At 42.6% G+C, this 23,908-nt stretch overlaps 1 protein-coding gene across 3 annotated transcripts in view; it reads right to left on the bottom strand.

Moving 5' to 3' along the window:
- Positions 1-14,774, bottom strand: part of LOC118393633 (src substrate cortactin-like) — a 28,668-nt gene extending 13,894 nt beyond the window's left edge. Inside the window, exons 1-9 of one of the 3 annotated variants that reach the window (XM_035786488.2) lie at positions 14,616-14,774; positions 12,725-12,808; positions 12,412-12,485; positions 12,003-12,132; positions 11,488-11,598; positions 11,155-11,209; positions 10,380-10,490; positions 7,736-7,846; positions 6,300-6,410 (exon numbers count right to left, since the gene is read on the bottom strand). In XM_035786488.2, coding sequence (XP_035642381.1) covers positions 6,300-6,410; positions 7,736-7,846; positions 10,380-10,490; positions 11,155-11,209; positions 11,488-11,598; positions 12,003-12,132; positions 12,412-12,485; positions 12,725-12,808 — 787 coding nt within the window. In that variant the 5' untranslated portion in view covers positions 14,616-14,774. Of the gene's footprint in view, positions 1-6,299; positions 6,411-7,735; positions 7,847-10,379; positions 10,491-11,154; positions 11,210-11,487; positions 11,599-12,002; positions 12,133-12,411; positions 12,486-12,724; positions 12,809-14,602 lie in introns of all 3 variants that reach the window. The other 2 variants (XM_035786489.2, XM_035786490.2) reach the window with 2 other exon arrangements.
- Between the last annotated feature and the right edge of the window lie 9,134 nt (positions 14,775-23,908).

The following is a 23,908-nucleotide window of genomic DNA, read 5'->3' as shown; positions in this document are numbered from 1 at the left end:
CGTCTCATGCTACCACTAGAGTGAAAGCACCGCCAGTATTCAAAAGTGACCAAAACATCAGCCAGGAAGCATAGGAACTGAGAAGTGGTCTGTGGTCCCCACCTGCAGAACCACCCCCAATAAAGGAGTGTCTTGTTAAATGCCTATAATTTCCACCTGTTGTCTATTCCATTTGCACAACAGCATGTCAAATTTATTGTCAGTCAGTGTTGCTTGTTTGCTGTTTGTTGTTCTCCCGTTTAAATTTTGTATTTTTCGTATATATATTTCAAACTCTTTCTATTTTTTTTAAATGAAAATATACCTTCCGGCAAACTGCCTCACCCAATGTGATACGGATCTGCTATTTTTTGACCTTATAGCCAGAACCTCCATCAGAAGCTAGTCATTAGGAGCTAACCAGCTAATTAGCAACTAGCTATTTAGTAATTGTTAGCCACTGCTAGCGGCCTTCACCTTAAGTAGACATCAGCCGCTTTTAGCCTGGATAACACTTGCCAGCCTGCTCAGCGCGTTATCAACCCTGAGCATATCGAACTGTTTTTCTCCACGACAACACAGGATTCCTGCCGTAAGCCCTGGACCATTACTCCAGATCATCGCAGCTAGCTAGCTGCCACCGAGTGGCCCAGCCCCGAAGCTAGCCTCTCCAGGCCTGCTCAGTTGACCCTATGATCACTAGGCTACACAGCTGATGCCTCCCGGAGTCTTCACTAACACGACTTGAATCCACTACACCACCGGATTCTTGCCGTAAGCTCAGGACATTTGCATTGGATCATCGCTGCTAGCTAGCTGCTACAGAGTGGCTATAGTGGTTTACGCCCTTGTCCCATCTCCTGGCGAGCTAACAAAATTACTCCAGCGACATTACCTCTTTTGCCAACTGGCCTGGACCTTTTGTCAACACGGAGCCCCGCCGTTCCATCACGACTGGTCTGCCGACGGCTTCCTAATGACTACCTAGCGGCTTCCCTGTTTCATCTATTACTGTTCACTGGACCCTATGATCACTTGGCTATATAGCTGATGCCTGCTGGACTGTTCATTAATCACGGTACTCCATTTTGTTTATCTGTCAGCCCCAGCCTCAAACTCAGACCCTATGTGTAGTTAACTGACCCTCTGCCCATTCATTGCCATTTTATCTGTTGTTGCGGTCTGAGCTGATTAGCTATTGTTGTCTTAGCTAGCTCTCTCAATCAACACCTGTGATTGCTTTATGCCTCGCTTTATGTCTCTCTCTAATGTCAATATGCGTTTTATGCTGTTGTCTAGGATAGTTATCGGTTTAGTTCACTGCGGAGCCCCTTGTCCCACTCAACATGCCACAGAGACCTCTTTTGTCCCACCTCTAACACATGCGGTGACCTCACTCAGCATAACTAGTGCAACCAGAGATGCAACCTCTCTTATCATCACTCAATGCCAAGGTTTACCTCCACTGTACCCACACCCTACCATACCAGTCTATACATTATGCCCTAAATATATACTACCACGCCCAGAAATCTGCTCCACGCCATGCGTGTCCCTAGGCGCTCTCATTTGTTGAATTCTGTAACCGTAAAAGCCTTGGTTTCATGCCATGTTAACATCAGAAGCCTCCTCCCTAAGTCTGTTTTACTCACTGCTTTAGCACACTCCGCCAACCCTGATGTCCATGCCATGTCTGAATCCTGGCTTAGGAAGGCCACCAAAAATTCTGAGATTTCCATCCCCAAATACAACATTTTCCATCACGATAGAACTGCCAAAGTGGGAGGAGTTGCAATCTACCACAGAGAAAGACCAGGAAAATGACCGAACTTTGCAGGCTATGCCCAAACAGTTCGAGCTTTCAATTTAAAAAATGCATCTCTCCAGAAATAAGTCTCTCACTGTCACCCCGCTCCTCCGCTCTCTCCACTGGCTTCCAGTTGAAGCTCGCATCCGCTACAAGACCATGGTGCTCGCCTACGGAGCTGTGAGGGGAACGGCACCTCAGTACCTCCAGGCTCTGATCAGGCCCTACACCCAAACAAGGGCACTGCGTTCATCCACCTCTGGCCTGCTCGCCTCCCTACCACTGAGGAAGTACAGTTCCCGCTCAGCCCAGTCAAAACTGTTCGCTGCTCTGGCCCCCAATGGTGGAACAAACTCCTCACGACGCCAGGACAGCGGAGTCAATCACCACCCCACCTGAAAATCTTCACCTAGGATAGGGTAAGTAAGGGTAAGTAATCCTTCTCACCCCCCTTTCAAGAAAATGTTCCACTGGAACAATTTGTATCTGGAAAGCATCTGCTAAATGACTTAAATGTAATGTAAATGTTGCAGCCTGTTATAGACCCCCAATCTTCAATAAGCATGCCCCTTTCAAAAAATGTAGAACTATTAAAACAGATATATCCCTTGCTTCACTCCAGACCAGACTGCCCTCGACCAGCACAAAAACATCCTGTGGCGGACTGCACTAGCGTCAAATAGTCCCCGCGATATGCAACAAGTCAGGAACCAATACACGCAATCAGGTAGGAAAGCAAGGGCTAGCTTTTTCAAACAGAAATTTGCATCCTGTAGTTATAACTCCAAAAAGTTTTGGGACACCGTAAAGTCCATGGAGAATAAGAGCACCTCCTCCCAGCTGCCCACTGCACTGAGGCTAGGAAACACTGTCACCACCGATAAATCCACTATAATCTAGAATTTCAATAAGCACTACAGCTGGCCATGCTTTCCTCCTGGCTACCCAAACCCCAGCCAACAGCTCCGCACCCCCCCGCAGATACTTTTCCAAGCCTCCCCAGCTTCTCCTTCACCCAAATCCAGATAGCTGATGTTCTGAAAGAGCTGCAAAACCTGGACCTGTACAAATCAGCGGGGCTAGACAATCTGGACCCTGTCCTTCTAAAATTATCCACCGCTATTGTTACAATCCCAATTACCAGTCTGTTCAACCTCTCTTTCATATCGTCCGAGATCCCTAAAGATTGGAAAGCTGCCTCGGTCATTCCCCTCTTCAAAGGGGATGACACTCCAGACCCAAACTGTTACAGACCTATATCCATCCTGCTCTGCCTTTCTAATGTCCTTGAAAACCAAGTTAACAAAACAGATCACTGACCATTTCGAATCCCACCGTACCTTCTCCGCCGTGCAATCCTGTTTCCGAGCTGGTCACAGGTGCACCTCAGCCACGCTCAAGGCACTAAACGATATCATAACTGCCATCGATAGAAGACAGTACTGTGCAGCCGTATTCATCGACCTGACCAAGGCTTTCGACTCTGTCAATTACAGCATTATTATCAGCAAACTCAACAGCCTTGGCTTCTCAAATGGCTGCCTCGGCTGGTTCACCTACTTCTCAGATAGAGTTCAGTGTGTCAAATCGAAGGGCCTGTTGTTCAGACCTCTGGCAGTCTATATGGGGGTACCACAGGGTTAAATTATCGGGCCTACTCTTTCTCTGTATATATCAACAATGTCACTCTTGCTGCGGGTGACTCCCTGATCCACCTTTACGCAGACAATACCATTCTGTATACATATGGCCCTTCTTTGGACACTTAACAAACCTCCAAACAAGCTTCAATGCCATACAACACTCCTTCCAGGGCCTCCAACTGCTCAATTAAATTGGAATGGCCGATTAATTAGGGCTGATTTCAAGTTTTCATAACAATCGGAAATCGGTATTCTTAAATAAATAAAATATTTTTAATACCTTTATTTAACGAGGCAAGTCAGTTAAAGAACACATTCTTATTTTCAATGACGGCCTAGGAACGGTGGGTTAACTGTCTTGTTCAGGGGCAAAAGACTTTCACCTTGTCAGTTCGGGGGATCCAATCTTGCAAGTTAACTAGTCCAACGCTATAACAACCTGCCTCTCTCTCGTTGCACTCCACAAGGAGACTGCCTGTTACGCGAATGCTGTAAGCCAAGCTAAGTTGCTAGCTAGCACTTACTTATCTTATAAAAAACAATAAAAATCACTAGATAACTACACATGGTTGATGATATTACTAGATATTATCTAGCGTTGCATATAATCTGACTGAGCATACAAGCATACAAGTATCTAAGTATCTGACTGAGCGGTGGTAGGCAGAAGCAGGCGCGTAAACATTCATTCAAACAGCACTTTCATGTGTTTTGCCAGCAGCTCTTCGTTGTGCATCAAGCATTGCACTGTTTATGACTTCAAGCCTATCAACTCCCGAGATGAGGGTGGTGTAACCGAAGTGAAATGGCTAGCTAGTTAGTGCGCGCTAATAGCATTTCAAACGTCACTCGCTCTGAGCCTTCTAGTAGTTGTTCCCCTTGCTCTGCATGGGTAACGCTGCTTCGATGGTGGCTGTTGTCGTTGTGTTGCTGGTTCGAGCGAGGAGAGGGACGGAAGCTATACTAATACACTGGCAATACTAAAGTGCCTATAAGAACATCCAATAGTCAAAGGTTAATGAAATACAAATGGTAGAGGGAAATAGTCCTAGAATTCCTATAATAACTACAACCTAAAACTTCTTACCTGGGAATATTGCTTTATATATATAGCTTTCATATGTTCTCAGGTTCTGAGTAAGGAACTGAAAGGTTAGCTTTCTTCCAATTTGTTTTTGCATTATTTAAACCAAATTGAACATGTTTCATTATTTACTTGAGGCTAAATTGATTTTATTGATGTAATATATTTAGTTAAAATAAGATTCAATTCAGTATTGTTTTAATTGGCATTATTACAAATAAATAAATAAAGATTATTTATTTAAAAATAATAATAATTTAAAAATCGGCTGATTAATCGATATGGGCTTTCTTGGTCCTCCAATAATCGGTCGACCTCTACTTAAAACGCAGGTAAAACTAAATGCATGCTATTCAACCGATCGCTGCCCGCACCCGCCCGCCCGACCAGCATCACTACTCTGGACGGTTCTGACTTAGGCATTTGTATTTGTCCACATATTCTAGGTGTCTGGCTAAACTGTAAACTCTCCTTCCAGACTCATATTAAACATCTCCAATCCAAAATTAAATCTAGAGTCTGCTTCCTATTTTGCAACAAAGCCCCCTTCACTCACACTGCCAAACATACCCTCATAAAACTGACTATCCTACCGATCCTCGACTTCACCGATGTCATTTACAAAATAGCCTCCAACACTCTACTCAGCAAACTGGATGCAGTCGATCACAGTGCCATCCGTTGTCACCAAAGCCCCATATACCACCCACCGCTGCGACCTACATGCTCTCGTTGGCTGGCCCTCGCTACATATTCGTCGCCAGACCCACTGGCTCCAGGTCATCTATAAGTATTTGCTAGGTAAAGCTCCACCTTATCTCAGCTTACTGGTCACCATAACAACACCCACCCATAGCACACACTCCAGCAGGTATATCTCACTGGTCATCCCCAAAGCCAACACCTCCTTTGGCCGTAATTCCTTCCAGTTCTCTGCTGCCAATGACTGGAACAAATTGCAAAAATCACTGAAGCTGGAGACTCATATCCCCCTCACTAACTTTAAGCATCAGCTATCTGAGCTATCTGAGCTAATGAAACAAAAATTGAACTATTTGGCCATAATGACCATTGTCATGTTGGTGCTTTGCTGCAGGAGGGACTGGGGCACTTCACAAAATAGATGGCATCCTGAGGAAAGGAAAATTATGTGGATATATTGAAACATCTCACGATATCAGACAGGAAGTTAAAGCTTGGTCGCAAATAGGTCTTCCAAATGGACAACATCCCCAAGCATAATTCTAAAGCTGTGGCTTAAAATGGCTTAAGGACAACAAAGTCAAGGTATTGGAGTGGCCATCACAAAGCCCTGACCTTAATCCTATAGAAAATTTACACGGGTCCTGCCGCACTCAGGCCTAACACACAAAGACGTATGCGCACACACATAGCGATACTGCGTTACTACAAACATTATATAAAAGCACACACACATACAGAATTACAGTACATAACACACACAGCAAATGAAAAACTTTATCAACAACTTAAACCAAAAGAACCAAGGTGCTATGCATATCCAGTAAATCCAGCCTGAGCACTAGACTGATCAGTCCTCCTTACATCTAGCTCTCTGTTCTCACTTCCTCTATTATAAGCCTGTGGCAGATGCCATGCCACCAAACAAAGGAAGTACTTTAACCTCATTGACTCAATAGTAAAACCACAAAATGACCACAATTGTAAAAAGTGAGTGTTGGGTGGGTTAGGATGTGTACACAATTCCCGTGTGCGTTTTCCTGCTACGGCTAGGTGGAATAAAATGCATGTCAAAAACAGGTACCTTTCTGCGACTCGTGGAGCTGCAGTTTCTCCTGGTGGTCCCATCCCACGGCTGACTTGTCCTGTCTGTCCGTCTGCACACCAAACTTGCCACCAAAGCCCTTCACGTAATCTTTCAGGGGCACAGAGAATATTAGCATTTATCCTAAAGTGCAAAGTAGGTAGGCCCAAATTGGACAATTCCAATGGCTGATTGGCATGCAGTACAATACCGGATAACATACTTGATACAAATCTACACTACAAAATGGCTACTCTGACATGTGTCCCAGAGCCACCATCTCAACCATTGTGTGATCAACACCTGGGCTGTAAACACTGCCTTGGTACAGTATAGGTAACAATGGAAGGTCACCTTTCCCTCCCTCTGATACCAGGTGATACCCTCAGCCTGGGATTGTGTAACCAGGGAGGAAAAGCTAATGATAAGGCAACATGTTTCCAGGCCTTTGGGAGAGCATGAAAACAAGATCCTACAAGCAGAACTATTTAGCTACTAGGATATTTGGGGCACTGTAGGAGAGAGAGAGAAACAAGTCTGATCAGAGCTGAAGGGGGCGTAGTACATACTTGTCAGATATCTACGACCCCACACTGTCTTGCCTCAACCCACTTGTTACACAGGCACAATAGGGGGGTCTGTGTGTGTGCTTAAGGCTTCGGGAGGTACACCATGCATACCGTGTACTGGGGTATTTGGAAAAAGCCACAGGATGTTTTTTCAATGTCATTGAATCTATAAGTTTTAATAAATATGAACATTTGTAGCTACTTTAATACCTGTGGTCAACTTGTGCAATAAGCAAGGAGATAAAGATACATTTCTTCATTTTCACATCATTATGAAGCTTACCAGTAGTCCTGAAGTCACGTGGTGTTTGTTTACAAGCACAGAACAAGATCAGAGCCTTGTTGAGGCACTCACTGTTGTGCAGCATGCTCCAGGTGATTTAATTACAGTGAGGAAATCCTAACTAAATGTCTGCCAGCTAGAAATGTTATAACTATTAAGTTAACTGTATAAATGTGCTAAATGCTCTGCAGTTGTAGATTGAATGTGATAATTTAGCTATTTGGCTAACTTCCTCCAAAATCAAGCAGTCACTTGGTAACAGCAGAGAATCACCTCCTGGATCAAGAGCCTTGCTGTCCAATATTTGGTTTGTGGGTGCAGCAAACTGAGTAGCATTTTTTTGTTACTTGTATAGTTTAGGTCAAAGTTCACAATGTGCTTGTTAGCATTTAGTTAGCCTTCTGTGGGATTTTACATGTACTTGTTAGCATTTCTAACCTTTCAGAATACAGAGTAGCAGTGGGGTTTGAAAACAGTGCACCTTGTGTTCAGTGCTGGTATTACTGAATATCCTGATATGGCAAAAGGTATGACAATTTGGATACCGCCCAAGCCTAGTATATGCTAGACAAAGGGGGACACACCTTTCTGAGACTCGTGCTTCTCTGTTTTGCCCTGGTACTCAAAGCCCAAGGCACTCTTGTCCACCTTGTCCGTCTCCACTCCGAACTTCCCGCCAAAACCTTTGGTGTAATCTGGTGATACCCAGGAAAATGTTTGGAAAAATAGCAGATATAGTTAATCATTTGGGGGAGAAAAAAAAATTAGTTGGGCTTGCCCCAAAGGCAGACAATCCAGAGTTCAGTCAAGGTATCATCTGGATACCCATTCTATATCCTATATACATAGGCAAGTGTTAGTCACTGACATACAGTCCAAAAACCATGTTTAGCTGGAACAGCACAGCAGCTGATCAAGCTAAAGCACAACAATGCCATGAATTTGGCAAATTAATATTTAGCAAGAACACTGCAACACTGTAAACCAGTGGCTTCAACCCTGGTTGTGGAGAACTACAGGATGTGCAGGTATTTGTTCCAGCCCAACACATCATCAAAACCTTAAGCCAAATTAGTTGTGTCAGAAGTGGGCCGGAAACTAAAGCCTGCACATCCTGTCAGGTTTTTCCACAAGATAAGTGCCTTTTAAGTAGAAATTGTGCACAAATATTGAATTTTAAAAGCATGTTATATTAAATGAAGTGCCCTTTTTAAATAATATTTTATATTAATAAAGGCTTCAATTAATACATTTTTATATATGAATAAAGGCTTGCTAAAGCGCCAAATTCAGCCTTTTGATATGTCCCACCGTCAACCCTGTCACTTCTAGGAAGATTTAAACCCACTTCAAATAAAATAATAATGTACCAAAGTTTCACCATCACTGTAAAGTCCTCGTCATTTTGTTGCTTTGACAAAGTCATTTCATGTGATTAGTCATTAAGGTACAGTACCAGTCAAAAGTTTGATACACCTAATCATTCCAGGGATTTTCCTTATTTTCTACATTGTAGAATAATAGTGAAGACATCAAATCTATGAAATAACACATATGGAATCATGTACTAACCAAAAAGTGTTAAACAAATTTTTAAAAAAAAACATTCCAATTGAGATTCTTCAAAGAACTTGGAAGGTTTTCTCAAGCGCAGTCGCAAAAACCATCAAGCGCTATGATGAAACTGGCTCTCATGAGGACCACCACAGGAAAGGAAGACCCAGAGTTAGCTCTGTTGCAGAGGATAAGTTCATTAGAGTTACCAGCCTCAGAAATTGCAGCCCAAATAAATGCTTCAGAGTTCAAGTAACAGACACATCAACTGTTCAGGGGAGACTGCCTGAACCAGGCCTTCATGGTCGAATTGCTGCAAAGAAACCACTACTAAAGAACACCAAAAAGAAGAGACTTGATTGGGCCAAGAAACACAGGTAATGGACATTAGACTGGTGGAAATTGGTCCTTTGGTCTGAGGAGTCCAAATTTGAGATTTGTGGTTCCAACCGCCATGTCTTTGTAAGACTCAGAGTAGGTGAACGGATGACCTCCACATGTGTGATTCCCACTGTGAAGCATGGAGGTGGTGTGATGGTGCTTTGCTGGTGACACTGATTTATTTAGAATTCAAAGGCACACATAACCAGCATTGCTACCAAAGCATTCTGCAGTGATACACCATCTGGTTTGTGCTTAGTGGGACTATCATTTGTTTTTCAACAGGACAATGACCCAAAACACACATCCAGGCTGTGTAAGGGCTATTTAACCAAGAAGGAGAGTGATGGAGTGCTGCATCAGATGACCTGGCCTCCACAATCACCCGACCTCAACCCAATTGAGATGGTTTAGGATGAGTTGGACCGCAGAGTGAAGGAAAAGCAGCCATCAAGTGCTCAGCATGTGAGAACTCCTTCAAGAATGTTGGAAAAGCATTCCTCATGAAGCTGGTTGAAAGAACGCCAAGAGTGTGCAAAGCTGTCAAGGTAAACGGTAGCTACTTTTAATCATCTCAAATTTGAAATTATATTTGGATTTGATTACTACATGATTCCATGTGTGTTATTTAATTGTTTTGATGTATTATTCCACAATGTAGAAAATAGTAAAAAATAAGAAAAACCCTGGAATGAGTAGGTGTCCAAACTTTTGACTGGTACTGTACGCCTGTCCCTCATTTTAAGATTTTAACGCCATTACTTGAACAGAACTCTCGTTTTAATATGGTGAAACTATTCTTTTTTTTAAATGAAACACTAAACATCCAATAGTCACGTCAACTCTGTTGCACATAACAAGCTTCAACCCTGTTCCTTTATTTGACACTTAATATAGTCATTTTTGCTAACCACTGCTGTTGCTGACCACTGCTGTAAAATAATGTAACCAAGGAGAAAAATAAAATAAAAAAGAAGCTCAGTCATCAACATGCCTGGCCTTGACCTGCACACAAACACACAGAGCGTGGGCGGGTGTTTGCATGGGTAGGGGGGTACAGCAAGGCAATGATACATCCTCTGTGACAGGTTTTGCCTTTATAAACAGTGTGTGTGTGGATGTGTGCAAGACACCAGGACAGACTGTATTTCCCTGCTTTGCCCTCAGTGTGTGTGTGCACTCATGTTATGCTTCAGAAACCTTTCTGGAACTTACATTCGTGCACAAAACGGCGAAAGTTATGTGTGGGTGTGTCCATGCACAAATGATGTGTGTATTACTCGCTACACAAACCTTTCTGAGAGTCGTGTTTCTCCGTTTTGCCCTGGTATTCAAAGCCCATTGCAGTCTTGTCCACGCGGTCTGCCTGCACCCCATATTTCCCCCCAAACCCTGTGGAGTAGTCTGCACATCAAAGCAGGGGGAGGGGTCAAAGGTCAAGAAATAAGCAGGGAGTGGTGGCTGCAGTGATGAATGCTCAATCCAAAATCAACCCCTAGCCCATACCATCTAGGCACTACAGTAGGTCTGGTGTAAAATTCAGAATCAGAGTGTTTAATAGAATAGGTGTGAGCCATATGGGTAAAGCCTATCAGAGGGCAAGGTGGAGCTGTTGTCATCTTGCTTACACTTATGTAGTCATTTTAGATCAAGTGCCTTAGGCAGTAGGAGCTAGGGGTTCATTTGGAATTGAGCACTTAGCGCTATCAACTAAAGTGGGGTGAGGAACAATAGTGGTCACAGCATGGAGTGCAGCTGGAGTGGGGAGCACTGAGAGCCAAGAGCATACTCACTCACACGGATGCCACTCACACCCATCCTTATACCATAAAGGTCTGGCTGGGCCAGATACTATTACATCCTGATGGCTTACAGAGCACACAGTTCTGAACTATGTGAAGTGTAAACAACTAGGTTGTATTCAGAATGCTCAGGTCAGTTTGGCCTTTTACCCCCTGATGGATACAGTTACGACTTGTGGGGACTAAGGATCGTGAGCTGATCTTAGAAAACATTGAACTGTTCAACCTGTGTTGTTTGTCCGTTTTAACAGACCGTGTAAAATCACCTTTCTGCGACGCGTGTTTCTCAGTCTTCCCAGCATAGTCAAACCCAACGGCGGACTGAAAAGGGAGAGGAGATCTCCATGTTGAAGTTAACAAAGTAACCAGTCAAAGGAGAATGCAGCATTTCTCAGCACCATCATCCAGTATATTTTCATGCTATTCAAGATTTCTCATCTAAATGACATAACTTGAGAGATGGGCACAAACACAAATTATATTATTGTTAAGTTAGCATTCGGACCTAAAATCGCTGTGTGGTCATGTGTAGGGTAAGGAGTTTTTCCTGACCATGTGACCTGACCATGAGAGCCCAATGTGACCTGTGATGAGCGTACCTTGTCGATGCGGTCGTCCTGCACTCCAAACTTCCCCCCGAAGCCTTTGGATGTGTCTGTCTGAGAGCAGTGCTTGGACAGCTTACTCTGGTACTCATGGCCCACAGCAGACTTGAGAGAGAGACAGAGAGATGGACAGGGAGAGAGGGGTGAATAAATACAAACAGTGGGAGGCTGAATGCTGGGTATGCACACCCTGTTCACACGTTACACACACACACACACATACACATATATATATATATACACGCACACACAAACAGTAAAGCAGTGCACATAAACAGAGAGAGAGAGCGATAGTTAGAGGGCTAAAGCATTGTGGATAAAAACGGCAACATTTCTGTGTGTCTGTTTGTGTGTAAAAGTTAACATATCAGTAGAAGACAAATGCAATTGCCAATATTATGCCATTCAGGTTAAATGAATTCCATTCCAAAATAAAAATAGAATCAAATTGCTGTGGTCTGAGGGGCATTTTCCATTCTAGTAATTCTATTACTATGGTCACCATTCACCTTGTCCATGCGGTCCTGCTGCACCCCAAACTTGCCCCCGTAGCCGTCCGAGGCTTTGGGCATGGCGGCCTGCTCCTTCTGCCTAAGGTCACTGTGCTCGGACGACACGTTCTCACGCAGCTTGTGGATACTGGAGAGGGGATAGGAGGGAAAAGATGGGGAGGAAGGAGACAAATAATGGGTTAAGAATGACTGTGGGCTCCACTGTGGTTCACTGACCATCCTAAAAATATATATATATATTTTTTTAAGTTAACTGAATAATGAAATGACCAAAGACGTATAATCATAGACAGGTAGACAATGTGAAGATCATGATTACAATGCAGTTGAAATGATCATGTTTGAAATGGTACTGACGCCGATTATGAAAACTGTTGTTGATGATGAAGGCAGCAGTAGTACTCACTTAATGTGTTCCTGGTGACCGGAGCCTTCCACAGTCTTGGCCCCCCAACGCTGCTCCTTCTCTGAAACGTCATTCTGTTGGCACGGAAACAAGAAGCAAGGGGTCAGCGGGGAGGAAAGAGGGAGGGAAAGAGTAAGGTATAATGGGGAAAGAGGGGAGGCAGAGGAATATGGAGAGGAAGAGTCAAAGAAAGAGATTTAGTGGGCATGGGGTAAGGAGAGATGGTGAGACGTTAATAAAATGAAATAGCAGAAACAGGTGAAAAACATCCCCCTGCTCTGGAAATCGGACTTCATTACCATGCTTGATTTACCTCAAAGTCTGGGTCTGTCTCCCAGTCGTCACCTCCGTCATCCACTGCCACGGTGACGGACTGACCTGCTGCTGCCTTCCACATCTGGGGAGAATACACTGGTTATACTGGCTCGCACGCTCAAACATACACACACTTAGCTACTTATGTCCGATAATGTGACAGCCGGAAATGATCGCCCCAACTTTCCTGTGAGCTGTTAGTTTCTAACATTGTGTTGGTAGATCAATATTCTAATCTTCCTATGAATTTGATATGACATTCAGATGAGTTTCAGGTCCTAAAACATCAGCAGACAATTGAAAACCCTAATAATAATCATCAACCAGTAAGAAGTTTTTCAAATGCTGGGATGGGGCTTTTTTGAGGTTGCCTTTGGCCAATATCCAGCACCCAAGTCTCAGCGAGAAGGGCCACTTTTAAGACCTAACTCAGCACAAGACTGGCATCTGTGATCATCAAGAACTTCAAGGAGAGCGGTTCAACTTGTTGTGAAGAAGGCTTCAGGGAGCCCAAGAAAGTCCAGCAAGCGCCAGGACCGTCTCCTAAAGTTGATTCAGCGGCGGGATCGGGGTACCACCAGTACAGAGCTCGCTCAGGAATGGCAGCAGGCAGGTGTGAGTGCATCTGCGCGCACAGTGAGGCGAAGACTTTTGGAGGATGGCTTGGTGTCAAGAAGGGCAGCAAAGAAGCCACTTCTCTCCAGGAAAAACATCAGGGACAGACTGATATTCTGCAAAAGGTACAGGGATTGGACTACTGAGGACTGGGGTAAAGTCATTTTCTCTGATGAACCCCCCTTTCCGATTGTTTGGGGCATCCGGAAAAAAGCTTGTCCGGAGAAGACAAGGTGAGCTCAACCATCAGTCTGGAAACTCCCCAGACCTTAATCTCATTGAAAACGTATGGTCAATCCTCAAGGAGGCAGGTGGACAAACAAAAACCCACAATTTCTGACAAAATTCAAGCATTGATTATGCAAGAATGGACTGCTATCAGTCAAGATGTGGCCCAGAAGTTAATTGACAGCATACCAGGGCAGATTGCAGAGGTCTTGAAAATTAAGGGTCAACACTGCAAATATTGACTTTCTGCATCAACTTCATGTAATTGTCAATAAAAGCCTTTGACACTTATGAAATGCTTGTAATTATACTTCAGTATTCCATAGTAACATCTAACAAAAAATATCCAGACACTGAAGCAGCAAACTGAGTGGAAATTAATATTTGTGTTACTCTAAAAACTTTTGGCCATGACTGTAGATTGGGTGTTTAGTTCGAAAATCTACGTCTATGATACAAATGCAAGACAATTGGTTAGCTAGAAGAAAGAGAAGGGAAGAAATAAAATCAGGCAGCTGTGTATTCACAATGTAGTTAACTAGTATTTCCGCGTTCTGTAGCTGGACTCGGCCACTGTACAGGGACAATGCAGCAGCAACAGACATTCATATGTGCTGCTTTGTCAAAGGCACATGTGAGAGAGAGAGAGAGATAACAAACAAATAACATGGACATAGCTTGTAAAGTAGCTACATTATTAGCATTTGCTTGATTGTTGATCTTTACCAAACCTTACGACATATTTTAATTTGCATTGGTTTAAGTGGAATCAGAAAAGACGGTACAGGGAACGAGATATTTATATTTGAAAATGACACAAATGAATAACAAGCGTAGCTAGATTCTAGCTACTAAACATAAAATAGTAATAGTATTTCCTGCTCCAGTTAGCTAGTTCTGCCTTGTTTCGAAAATGATTTAGCCACTAGTCAAGCTCGAACTGGTTTTTATTTTATTCATCCTGCATTTCATCCTGCATTTCATCCGTCAAAGCGCTCGAGCGCGAAGTAGTTAGAGATACTTATATTTTTACCTCAATTACTTACTTTTCTGAAAATTCCCTGCTGTCAAAAATATTTTTGAGATGTGAAAATAATGCACCTCTTGACAGTCCTCGGGGTGTGATGGAATATTCCTTTTGGCGAGCTCTCTTCCGGCTCTCCCAATATCCCACTTCCTGCTTGGGGAGTGACGCAGTTCTCATAGAGCTAGACAGAGGACTCAACTTTACAGAAAATTTTGTCCCCAAATGCAATACATTTTTACTTGAAATCCAATATTTTATAAATCTAGAATTTGTCAATAACAACAACAAAAAACACTGCATTTTTACAACTCTGTTTATAGCTTTGTACAACTGAAACACCTGGCCTTTATTTTATTTTAACTCTAGAAATTAATTATTGTGATTTTTATTTTTTAACTTTAATGTTATTTTACGTTTCTTCAGACAAAATATACATGTAGTGATGTCCTGTGTTTTTGTGTTATTATATTGTAATTTGAAATGAGCCGGGTCGGGTCTCTCCCCCTTCCACCATCTCCCTCGAAGAAGTGTTTTCCCTTCCCTGCTGACTGCTTATGGTTAATGTGAAAGAGGCTTCAGGGATTTTACAGCAGAGTTATAACAAGGAATCCTTTCGATGAATGCTCTGTCCTCACAGGCCCCTGAGTCTGTCTATGGATGTGATTTGAACTGTGACTGAAGGAGTGGGATGGTTTTGGATTGATATATATATATATATATATATATATATATATATATATATATATATATATATATATAATATGATATATATATCAAAATCAAAATGGAGATTGCCTCAATGACACTGCCCATGCTGCTATAATGGCATAGATATTAATGTCGTGTTCAAAACAACGGTGAACTCTGAGAAAGAGGTCAAATCATGATGTCAGTGATCTTCAGGTCAGAGCTCTAGAAAGAGGCCTGAGTTTCCGATTTGGAACTTTGAGCTGGATGACTGTCAAATACATTTTTCCCAGACAGAGATCGTTTTTACTGAGTTCCCAGTTGTTTTGAACGCACTGAAGTCTGAGATTTCTGAGTTCCGAGCTCCCAGTTGTTTTGAACTCTGCAAAATAAGAGTATAAGAGTGTGTTTGTGTATATATATATATTTGAAATGTTACAATATATTTGTGCGTATGGAACAATTCTGGGTATGCAGAGACTTGTCCCAAAGTCACTCCTGTGTTGTCTTGGCTGTGTGCTTAGAGTTGTTGTCCTGTTGGAAGGTGAACCTTCGCCCCAGTCTGAGGTTTTCATCAAGGATCTCTTTGTACTTTGCTCCATTCATCTTTCCCAGTCCTTGCCACTGAAAAACATCATCACAGCATGATGCTGCCACCACCATGCTTGACCATAAGGATGTTTCCAGGTTTCCTCCTGACATGGCACTTGGAATTCTGGCTAAAGTGTACAATCTTGGTTTCATCAGACCAGAGAGTCTTGTTTCTCATGGTCTGAGTCCTTTAGGTGCCTTTTGGCAGTCTCTAAGTGGGCTGTCATGTGCTTTTTACTGAGGAGTGGCTTCCGTCTGGCCACTCTACCATAAAAGCCTGATTGGTGGAGTGCTGCAGAGATGGTTTTGGTTGTTGAACTCAGTGGGTTTTGTCTGGCTAATAACCTACACAAATGGGTTGCAATATTCAAGGTAAATTAAATTAAATCAAATCCAAATTGAGACTCCCCTGGTGTCATGAAGTCCTCTTTTTTTGTGTGCAAATGTTTTCACAACGGTCTGTAGGTCCAGGTTGCGGGCCCGACTATTTTCTATACTGAGTATTGCCAACCGATAGTGTTTCCTGAGACATTGTGCATTATATGTCCATTGTGGTAGACAACATTTTTACTTACTCTTGAAAGATGCATGACAATATATACCCGAGATAAGGGACTGTTGATATTGCAACCATAGAACTCAAACGCCAGTTCACCAGTATGAAAGAAATCACTAACAGCTTTTTTTTGTTTACGTCCCCAATAACTATTTTCTGCTAAAGATGATAATCTGTTTGTATCTGCTAATTTATTGCCTGTCCAGTATCCAGATGACCTGCTCCCAGAGCTTCCTATACAGTTAGTCTCTTTCCGTTACGTGTTGAGGCCTGCAGTTAAAGAGAATGAGCTTGCAACGAGAGGCTAAAGATGTTACAGAACTGCTGTATTTGAATCACAACTCCCTTCTGACCAGTTTCCCTGACGTTGCTATGGCTACCAAGCTGTCTGTACCATCCCTGTAACTGTTGCTTCTGCGAAGAGATTGTTTTCTAAACTAAAACTGATAAAGAACTACCTCAGAAGCATTAGGCTCTTGGTATGATATGCAGTTTTGAACACCTGAGTTAAGCTCCACTCATTGCACTTGCGCCGTCGTAGCCTCGACCACAGCATTTGTTCACTGATATCCCCTCATACTTTCAATCAGTTTATTTGTTATTCTTCTCTTTTCAGTCACATTCCTGAAGCCCAAGACACAAACACTTAGCTTCCTAGTACATATGGAAATAAAAAAGGTTGATTAATTACTTTGTAGAGAGTTACTGTCAAAATTATGTATTGAATAAGAAAAATAGACATCGATGACAGGCGCACAGGCCCGCAAAACTAATGGGCCCCGTAGAATAAATTCAACCACAAGTTCTTTTTAATCACAAAACCGGAGAGAAACCTCTGTCCACAAAAGCATATTGCATGTAACAAACAGTCACGTGACCTACAGCATGGTCAAGCCAGTTGATGCTTCCAACATTTTCAGACTACGAAACAACTATTTATTTAAAACCATGGAGAGTCACAAAGAAAACAGGAGCTGCCTCTACTATTCCAGCACCATTTCAACTTCAACATTTCAACACGATCAAATCACCCATGCTTAGGCTAATACAATGACAACTTAAAGATACCAAAAATAATAGAGTCCAACATAAGATAAATATGATGTGGCTGTCCATGGTACTGATTTATGTGTGTATGTGTGTGTGTGTGTGTGTGTGTGTGTGTGTGTGTGTGTGTGTGTGTGTGTGTGTGTGCGTGCATGCGTGCGTGCGTGCGTGCGTGCGTGCGTGCGTGTGTGTGCGCAAGTAGAAAAAACTTGTTGGCTCACCCTACTTGTAAAGGAATGCCAATGACATCCTCCTCTCTTTCATGTTGCCGAAAAGGACTAGGACTCTGTCATGCAGTAAGTACACACTTTTAGTTTTTGTTGTCTAGGCTACCTGGCTAAAATGCTTGCTATTCTAACTTCCTTTCATGGGCACCGGTGTGCCAGTTAGTTAACATTAGCCCACTACATCTAGCTATATATTGAACCTCCATCCTCTCCGTTCAGGGGCACAATTAATGAATTTATGGTTGGATCAGAATCGCCGTTATGATCATTGGCCAGTAAGGAGAATTATGTAATACCACAACACAGCAAGATGCAACAATTCAAGTTTTTCCTGTCAATTATGTTTTGCTTTTGATATGAAGTGATTGGTGTGAAGCCAAATCCAAATTGGCTTCCATTTACACTTTTTTTTGGTGTGCCAGGACCATTCACAGTTGAGCTCATTCAGTTTAGATCAATGCTGATTGGCAATTATTTTATACTTGCTATTGCAGGATGTGTATGTCATAACTTTTAGTCCAGACAGCAGCAGATACATGGGCTACACATACTGAGACAGAGGGACTCTGTTTCGCTCACTCAGATGCTTTTTGTAGTGAGATATATTCAGTTCTTGCGAAATGAAGGAAAACTGTAAAACACAGAGACATTTTATACGTTTGTTTTTTTTTCTTGGTCAATTTTATGGGAAAGCCAGACTTCCCTTGGCATCCAGGAATACACGTCACTGCATATCTGTCAACCAAAAAGTGGTTGTAATTCATTATTCCTCCCAGGGAAGGCCTGCCCACTCCAAGACCTCTCGATCATGGTTGACAATGCCACGGTGTCCTCTTCCCAGAGTGCAAAGAACCTTCCTTTGTGTACAGAATAAATCAGCTTTTTGTACCCTAATTGTTGAATAATCTCAACAATTCTCAAAATATGTTATTTTAGTGCCTTTAGGGCAAGGGTAGACAACCCTGTACCTGGAGTGCCGCAGGTACTGCATGATTTTTTTCTAACTAGGCACCACAATTGACCAATTGAGCTAATTCAACACACCTGGTCTTCCAGGTTGGTTAAATAAAAAATGTGTCTACACCACAAGACCATGGTTACCTACCCCATGCTCTAGGGCAAATCAGACTGCTGATTGAGGACCTAATGTATTTACTGAAGAATGTGTTTGTTTTTTATGATTGTGTATTCCTTATTTTGTGTTTCACAATTGTATTTGATGTGTGTATCTTTGTAATCACAGGGCTCATTTGTCATATAAAAGGTCAAGTAAATTGTTACAACTTCCTTGAAACCTCTAAAAGAGTTCATGAATCCATTCAGTCATGAATGGAGGAAAACATACTGTAGTTAGACAAGCTAACTACTCTAACTTGATTGATAGCCTGAAATGGCTTCTTGGTAGTTCGTTGGGAGATTGGGAACCTATCCGTTCTTTTTTTACTAGACAAATCTGGGGGGCAATTACTGCCCCTGTTTCTCTGTACTCAACATTAAAGAGATGTATTTTTTATCAGTGAGTCTGAGTCTGTTAAACATCAACCTGAAATGTACAAGTTGTGGACTCGAAGGCAGTTCCACTGCTTTTTTCCTCGAATCATGGACTGATTTAGACCTGGGACTCCAGGTGGGTCCAATTAATTATCAGGTAGATGGAAAACCAGCAGGCTCCGGACATCGTAGGGTAAGATTTGAATACCCCTAGTCTAGAAGATGCTCAAATGTCACTAAGATATGGCAATGCTTAAATTAACAAACATATTCTATGGGGAGATACGACTGAGACACAGGGCTATCAACTCATGGATATGTCAGGATTTTACAAATGGGTTTCATAAATAGCAAGAAGAGGGATTTAAATAAGTAATTAAGTGCTAGTAAGTGTAAGTAAGGACTCTAAGTAAGGACTCTTGCTAACACTGCCTTATCAAACTATGTCAGGAGTAACCTGTGCGTTGTTAGATATTGTGGACCACTTTGATACATGGCATAAGGGTTGTTTATTCTGGGGGGTAGTAGAGAATCTGGTAGAGAATCTTCCGTTGTTTGGAGATAACGCCCCTTGAGTAATGTCGACTTGTTTAAAAACGCCGAGGACCTCATCCATAGCCGTCCTCAAATGAGCCAGCTGGTCATAGTGTTGACAAAGTAATGTTCGCGGACCATCTGGGAGATGTCTTGGTTAACTGCTGTATCCATTTGTAGAGGTAGTATTCTGTAACATAGACACATGGAGTCAGGAAGCAGGTGCAGTTAGTGAGTTTAACAATAACTAACATTGGAGCATGGCCAATTGACATCTATGACAGGATGATGTTTTCCTAAGATATCACGTTGGATAGAGAATGGGTCGGTGCTATAGGTGATTCTGCATGTCTTTTTCCCTCGACAGGCAGCCAGTCTTGGATGGGGGACTTGAAGAAGTGCACCCACGATGATATTGCAAGCACAGTTAATTTTAGCAGATTAGACGACAATAACAGCAGATGTAGATAATGTAACGAAAAGTGGGATCACAGTTCTTGGCAGAACACCAAGAGGACATCAGGTGGATCCAGGTCTGGGGAAGGATACGGCAGGCTTCTTGGAGCATGGCAGAACTCCTAGATCCTGGAGAACAGAAGCAGAGTTAAAGAGAACAGGGGAGACAGAGACAGAAGGATGCAGAAAGAAAACACACAGGTTACAAGAAGATCAGGGGCGCATTCAGCAGGACACAACGTTTTTGAAAGTTCAGATATAAATATGTTATTGCCCTCTGATAGACCAGGTAGAATTGTCACCATGTTGCTTACACTTATCCAACCCGCTCAGGTCTACACAAATGCACAGGGAGTAAGAGCTAGGGGTTGATTTGGGATTCAGGGATTGGCCCTTTCTCAATTTGTTTATTTAAAAGCATGGATTTTTCTCCATCCTCCACTGATTCAGAATATATCAATTTAGCAGGTTAAAGTTTTGTTTATGAGCTATTGAAACTTGATATCTGAAATCATATTTATTTTATTCATTCAACAAAAAGGCCATCCTTAACACCCTCCCTGCTTCTTCCCACTAAACCCTGGCGTGTGACCTCTTAACCAGACTTCGCCTATAGACATGTAAGGAGTGTGGGTCAGTGCCTCAGTGACCATACGAAAGACCAAAAAGCCAGCCATATTGTAAACAAATGCAATATGTCAGATGTACAGTGGGGCAAAAAAGTATTTAGTAAGCCACCAATTGTGCAAGTTCTCCCACTTAAAAAGATGAGAGAGGCCTGTAATTTTCATCATAGGTACACTTCAACTATGACAGACAAAATGAAAATAAATCCAGAAAATCACATTGCAGTGTGATTTGCTGGTATTTTGGCCCATTCCTCCATGCAGATCTCCTCTAGAGCAGTGATGTGTTGGGGCTGTTGCTGGGCAACACGGACTTTCAACTCCCTCCAAAGATTTTCTATGGGGTTGAGATCTGGAGACTGGCTAGGCCACTCCAGGACCTTGAAATGCTTCATAACAATGCTTCATCCAGCCATAACAAGTGATGTTATGGCTGGACAGTGCTGTCCTGTAGGAGGCTCAAATCAAATCAAATCAAATTGTATTTGTCAAATACACATGGTTAGCAGATGTTAATGCGAGTGTAGCGAAATGCATGTGCTTCTAGTTCCGACAATGCAGTAATAACCAACAAGTAATCTAGCTAACAATTCCAAAACTAATACATTATACACACAAGTGTAAAGGGATAACGAATATGTACATAAAGATATATGAATGAGTGATGGTACAGAGCGGCATAGGCAAGATGCAGTAGATGGTATCGAGTACAGTATATACATATGAGATGAGTAATGTAAGGTATGTAAACAAACTGGCATAGTTTAAAGTGGCTAGTGATACATGTATTACATAAAGATGCAGTAGATGATATAGAGTACAGTATATACGTATGCATATGAGATAAATAATGTAGGGTATGTAAACATTATATTAAGTAGCATTGTTTAAAGTGGCTAGTGATATATTTTACATCAATTCCCATTATTAAAGTGTCTGGAGTTGAGTCAGTGTGTTGGCAGCAGCCACTCAATGTTAGTGGTGGCTGTTTAACAGTCTGATGGCCTTGAGATAGAAGCTGTATTTCAGTCTCTCGGTACTAGCTTTGATGCACCTGTACTGACCTCGCCTTCTGGATGATAGCGGGGTGAACAGGCAGTGGCTCGGTGGTTGTTGTCCTTGATGATCTTTATGGCCTTCCTGTAACATCGGGTGGTGTAGGTGTCCTGGAGGGCATGTAGTTTGCCCCCGGTGATGCGTTGTGCAGACCTCACTACCCTCTGGAGAGCCTTACGGTTGTGGGCGGAGCAGTTGCTGTACCAGGCGGTGATACAGCCCGACAGGATGCCCTCGATTGTGCATCTGTAGAAGTTTGTGAGTGCTTTTGGTGACAAGCCGAATTTCTTCAGCCTCCTGAGGTTGAAGAGGCGCTGCTGCACCTTCTTCACGATGCTGTCTGTGTGGGTGGACCAATTCAGTTAGTCTGTGATGTGTACGCCGAGGAACTCAAAACTTACTACCCTCTCCACTACTGTTCCATCGATGTGGATAGGGGGGTGTTCCCTCTGCTGTTTCCTGAAGTCCACAATCATCTCCTTAGTTTTGTTGACGTTGAGTGTGAGGTTATTTTCCTGACACCACACTACGAGGGCCCTCACATCCTCCCTGTACCCGTTGTTGGTAATCAGCCTACCACAAACTTGATGATTGAGTTGGAGGCGTGCGTGGCCACGCAGTCGTGGGTGAACAGGGAGTACAGGAGAGGGCTCAGAACGCACCCTTGTGGGGCCCCAGTGTTGAGGATCAGCGGGGTGGAGATGTTGTTACCTACCCTCACCACCTGGGGCGGCCCGTCAGGAAGTCCAGTACCCAGTTGCACAGGGCGGGGTCGAGACCCAGGGTCTCGAGCTTGATGACGAGTTTGGAGGGTACTATGGTGTTAAATGCTGAGCTGTAGTCGATGAACAGCATTCTCACCAGAGTTGACTAACAATATGAGGCCAGACCACCATAAACTTTCTCCCAAAGAGTGCACTTGTTCACATCCCTTCATGGATTTGAAAGAAAATTACTAATGAGTTCTGAACGAGTGACCACTTCAGGAGGATGGAGATATTATTGGGATGGAACCACAGTGACTGAACTACAAATCCCTTAGTTCACCCTGCACATTCCCAACAACACATTCCCTGCTTGAAAACGGTTTTTGTTTTGGAAACAGATGATGGATTAGGTATCCACGAGAGAGTAACTTCAAACTACTCCAACCATATTAACCAAGTCACAGCTGATGGTAGTGACTTGTGAGTAGTGCTGTGCGATAATGGCCAACATATCATAGCGGTGTATTTTTAGAAAATTGGATGGTATGATGGTATTTGGCTGTATTTTATGTTTCTGAATAATAAAAATAGGGTGGCGACACATACATTGTAAGTGATTTCTTCTTTATTTTTTACAAAACCTTTTTCTCCCCAATTTGGTGATATCCAATTTCAATCTTGTCTCATCGATGCAACTCTGCAACGGGCTCGGCGAAGGTCAAGTCATGCATCCTCCGAAGACCCGCCAAACCACGCTCCTTAACACCCGCCTGCACCAATGTGTCAGAGGAAACACTATTGAACCTGACGACCAGAGTCAGCCTGCACCGCCTGTTCACGGACGGTTATGACACAGCCTGGGATTGAACCCGGGTGTATAGTAATGCAGTGCCTTAGACCGCTGTGCCACCCAGGTGGCCCCCATTCTAAGTGATTTCAATTGGTCTTTCTCCATTCTGATTGTTTTATACTGTTTACTTCAACCCCAACATTTAAAAACAATCAATTTCTGCATTTACTGCACTCATTCTAGGCCTTGTTTTTTATCCAATGTTACAATTTTGATTTGACTTGGGTGAACAGTTGGAATCATGGAAATATAATTATTATTCAAATTTATAGTTTGAATACAGTGAATACAGTATACACTTTGAATACAGTGTTGTTTGACATGACAATGAATGAAAATACCAGGGAGGAGTTATTGTGACAGGGCAGGAACCAAAGTGTTGATAAGTGTTTCATAGGGGACCCTATAATCTTTGGCTACATTTAATGTTTTCTCTTTAACTACTTAATGTAGCTAACATATTCTTTCTTCACATATTCCTCTT

Source organism: Oncorhynchus keta, chromosome 14, assembly GCF_023373465.1.
Source record: "Oncorhynchus keta strain PuntledgeMale-10-30-2019 chromosome 14, Oket_V2, whole genome shotgun sequence".
Taxonomy (NCBI): Eukaryota; Metazoa; Chordata; class Actinopteri; order Salmoniformes; family Salmonidae; genus Oncorhynchus; species Oncorhynchus keta.
This window is presented reverse-complemented; position numbering and strand designations above follow the sequence as displayed.